The sequence below is a fragment of the Cebus imitator genome, unplaced genomic scaffold, assembly GCF_001604975.1.
Source record: "Cebus imitator isolate Cc_AM_T3 unplaced genomic scaffold, Cebus_imitator-1.0 Scaffold53, whole genome shotgun sequence".
In the NCBI taxonomy this organism is placed as follows: Eukaryota; Metazoa; Chordata; class Mammalia; order Primates; family Cebidae; genus Cebus; species Cebus imitator.
Window position 1 is genome coordinate 5,086,620 of NW_016107368.1, and position 4,127 is coordinate 5,090,746.

At 55.7% G+C, this 4,127-nt stretch overlaps 1 protein-coding gene across 1 annotated transcript in view; it reads left to right on the forward strand.

Annotated features, from left to right (window-relative positions):
* The window catches only part of PLIN4 (perilipin 4), a 16,934-nt gene that overhangs the window by 8,430 nt on the left and 4,377 nt on the right, over positions 1 to 4,127 (forward strand). The window contains exons 9-10 of the mRNA XM_037738468.1: positions 1 to 964; positions 2,530 to 2,717. The exon at positions 1 to 964 is cut by the window's left edge and continues 1 nt beyond it. Of these exons, the coding sequence (XP_037594396.1) occupies positions 1 to 964; positions 2,530 to 2,717 (1,152 nt within the window). The remainder of the gene's footprint in view (positions 965 to 2,529; positions 2,718 to 4,127) is intronic.

Here is a 4,127-nt window from a genome sequence, read left to right on the forward strand (position 1 = left end):
GTAGACACGGCCAAGACCGTGCTGACCGGCACCAAGGACACAGTGACTACTGGCCTCATGGGGGCGGTGAATGTCGCCAAAGGGACTGTCCAGACCGGCTTGGACACCTCCAAGACCGTGCTGACCGGCACCAAAGATGCTGTGTCCACTGGACTCACAGGGGCCGTGAATGTGGCCAAAGGAACAATCCAGACCGGCATGGACACCACCAAGACTGTCCTAACCGGTACCAAGGACACCGTTTGCAGTGGGGTGACCGGTGTCACCAGTGTGGCCAAAGGGGCCATCCAGGGGGGCCTGGACACAACAAAGTCTGTCCTCACTGGCACTAAAGACACTGTGTCCACTGGGCTCACAGGGGCAGTGAACTTGGCCAAAGGGACTGTCCAGACTGGTGTAGACACCTCCAAGACTGTGCTCACAGGTACCAAGGACACCATCTGCACTGGGGTCACCGGTGCCATGAGCATGGCCAAAGGGGCCGTCCAGGGGGGCCTGGACACCACCAAGATGGTGCTGACCGGAACCAAAGACGTAGTGTCTGCTGGGCTCATGGGGTCAGGGAACATGGTGACAGGGGCCGTCCACACTGGCCTCAATACCTTCCAGAATTGGCTACCTAGTACCCAGGCCACCTCCTGGGGTGGATTCACCAGTTCCAGGACCACGGACAGTGGTGGGGAGCAGACTGCCCTGAGCCCCGGCAAGACCCAGTTCTCTGGTGTCTCCAGGCCCCCAGATGTGCTCACAGTAGGCCCGGAGCCTGCCTGGGAAGCCACAGTCACTGCCAAGGGCCTTGTACCTGATATGGCCACGTTCACCCAAGGGGCCGCCCCAGGCAGGGAGGACACGAGGCCCTTGGCCACCACACCTGGCCCCGAAGAAGCCCTGCGCTTGGCAATGCTGCGAGACGAGTTGGAGGGACTAGGTGACATCTTTTACCCCATGAATGCGGAAGAGCAAGGTGAGGAGATACCTGGGTCTCCGGGTCCCCGGGTCCCCGAGACAGGCACAGCTACTAGGGGGCCCTTGACTTTTTTTTTTTTTTTTTTCTTTTGAGATGGAATTTCACTCTTTTTCACTCAGGCTGGAGTGCAGTGGAGCGATCTTGGCTCACTGCAACCTCTGCCTCCTGGATTTGGCGATTCTCCTGCCTCGGCCTCCCGAGTAGCTGAGATTTCAAGCACACACCACCACACCCGGCTAACTTTTTCTGTATTTTTGGTAGAGATGGGGTTTCTCCATGTTGGTCAGACTGGTCTCGAACTCCTGACCTTAGATGACCTGCCCGCCTCAGCTTCCCAAAGTGCTAGGATTACAGGCGTGAGCCACCGTGCCCGGCCAGCCCTTGACTTTTTAAAAAAAAAAAAAAAAAAATGCATTTATTTGGTTTACTTCAAACGGGGATCTCGCTATGTTGAGGCTGGTCCTGGGTTCAAATGATCCTCCTGCCTTGGCCTCCCAAAGTGTTGGGATTACATGCAAGAGTGCCCAGCCCTTTTTCCTTTTTTTAGAGACAAGGTCTTACTCTGTTGTCCATACTGGAGTGCAGTGCTGCGTTCACAGCTCACTACAGCCTCAACTTCTTGGGCTCAAGTGATCCCACTGCTTCAGCCTCTCAAGTATCTAGGACCACCACACCCGGCTATGTATTTTAGGTAGAAGACAGGTCTCCCTATGTTGCCCAGGCTGGTCTCAAACTCCTGGGGTCAAGCATTTCTCTGGCCTCAGACTCCCAAAGTGCCGAAATCACAGGCATGCTCCGCCAGACCCAGCTTTATTTTTATTTTTGAGACAGAGTCTCACTCTTATCACCCAGGCTGGAGTGTAGTGGCAGTGTTGACTCACTGCAACCTCCGTGCTTTCCGGGTTCAAGTGATTCTCCTGCCTCAGCTTCCCACGTAGCTGGGATTACATTACAGGTGCCTGCCAGCACAACCGGCTTTTTTCAACCTCCACCCTCCTGGGTTCAAGCGATTCTCCTGCCTCAGCCTCCCGCCACCACATCCGGATAATTTTTGTATTTTTTAGTAGAAATGGGGTTTCACCATATTGGACAGACTGGTCTCGAACTCCTGACCCCGTGATCCGCCTGCCTTGGCCTCCCAAAGTGCTAAGATTACAGGCACACGCCACTGCCTGGTCTTTTTTGTATTTTTAGTAGAGACAGGGTTTCACCATGTTGGCCAGGCTGCTCTGACTCCTGACCTCATGATCCATCCGCCCGCCTGCCCACCCGCCTCAGCCTCCCAAAGTGCTGGGATTACAGGCATGAGCCATCACGCCTGGCTTCACTTGACTTTTATAAAGCCCAAGCCCCGGCCGGGCGTGGTGGCTCATGCCTGTAATCCAAGCCCTTTGGAGGCCAAGGCAGGCAGATCACCTGAGGTGGGGAGTTCAAGACCAGCCTGACCAACATGGTGAAACCCCATCTTTTTTAAAAAAATAAATAAATAATAAAAATTTAAAAATCCAAGTCCTGACACCCTGAGGGGCTCCTGGGACTGAGTAGTATGCCTTCCTTTCCAGCTCAGCTGGCTGCCTCCCAGCCTGGGCCAAAGGTGCTGTCAGCCGAACAGGGGAGCTACTTCGTTCGTTTGGGTGACCTGGCTCCCAGCTTCCGCCAGCGGGCATTTGAACACGCAGTGAGCCACCTGCAGCATGGCCAGTTCCAAGCCAGGGACGCTCTGGCCCAGCTCCATGACTGCTTCAAGCTGGTAAGAGCTTCCCCCTGCTGCTGCCCCTGCCCCAAAGCACTTCTTAGAGCCCCTGCCCGGGACTCGCCCGGCTGCACGTACCTACTGAGCGCCTAAGAGATGATGTCCGTCGTGTCATAGATGGCCATGGCTCTGCACTCTTGGGGCTTGTGTCCCGGTGAGGTGGGCAGAGCTAGATCAGATCCTTAGACAGTGGGTAGGCCGGGCGCGGTGGCTCACACCTGTAATCCCAACACATTGGGAGGCGGAGGAGGGTGGATTACGAGGTCAAGAGATCAAGACCATCCTGGCCAACAGGGTGAAACCCCGTCTCTACTGAGAATACAAGTATTAGCTGGGCCTGCTGGTGCACACCTGTAGTCCCAGCTACTTGGGAGGCTGAGGCAGGAGAATCACATAAACCCAGGAGGTAGAGGTTGCAGTGAGCCACGATCGCACCACTGCACTCCAGCCTGGGCAACAGAGCAAGCCTGTCTCAAAAAAACCTAAGGCAGCAGGGACACAAAGATGGCAAAATAGTCTGTGTGCACAGGGGGATGTGGGCTGGGCAGGAAGGCCGTCCCCCTGGGCCCTGTCCTGACCAATGGGGAGACAGTTGTGCAAAGCCCCCAGGAAGGCAGGGACAGCAGGACAGCAAGCTGCCGGGGAGCAGAAAGGCAGTGCTGTGGCTGGGGCAGATGACGCTGGAATGGGATCCAAGGGGCCATAGGGCATGGGGCTGCAGTGTACGCGGGGAAGGACCCAGCACAAGACCTGATGACCCCCCAGGGAACATTAGCCCATGTCAGGGGACATTTGTGGTTGTGACATTGAATCAGATGGCATCCAGGGGTCGGGTACCCTGACCAGTAGTGGTCCTCCCCTCCCCCTGGCCCCACTCTCCTCCTGTGGCCTAGGGTACCCGCTTGGCAGTGTGGATGTTGGGGCTGGATCATTCTCTGGGGTGGGGTCATCCTGGTCACTGCAGGGAGCTGAGAGCTACGTCCCTGGCCTCCAGTTTTTCCCTCCCCAGTCCTGAGGGCCTGAGTTTTCTCTAGAAGCTGTGGTGTGTTCCTTGAGGGCAGAATCTCACAGGACTGCTATAGGGTATTTTTGGTTTTTTGTTTTTTGAGACTTGTTTGGCCACCCAGGCTGGAATACAGTGGCTTGCTCATCGCTCACTGCAGCTTCATCCTACTGGGCTCAAGAGATCCTCACACCTCAGCCTCCCCAGTGGCTGGGAAAACGAGCATGCACCACCACGCCCAGCTGATTTTTTAAATGCTTATTTTTAATAGAGATGGGGTTTTTCCATGTTGGTCGGGCTGGTCTCAAACCCCTGACCTCAGGTGATCCACCCGCCTTGGCCTCCCAAAGTGCTGGGATTACAGGCATGAGCCACCGTGCCTGGATTTTTTTTTTTTTTTTTTT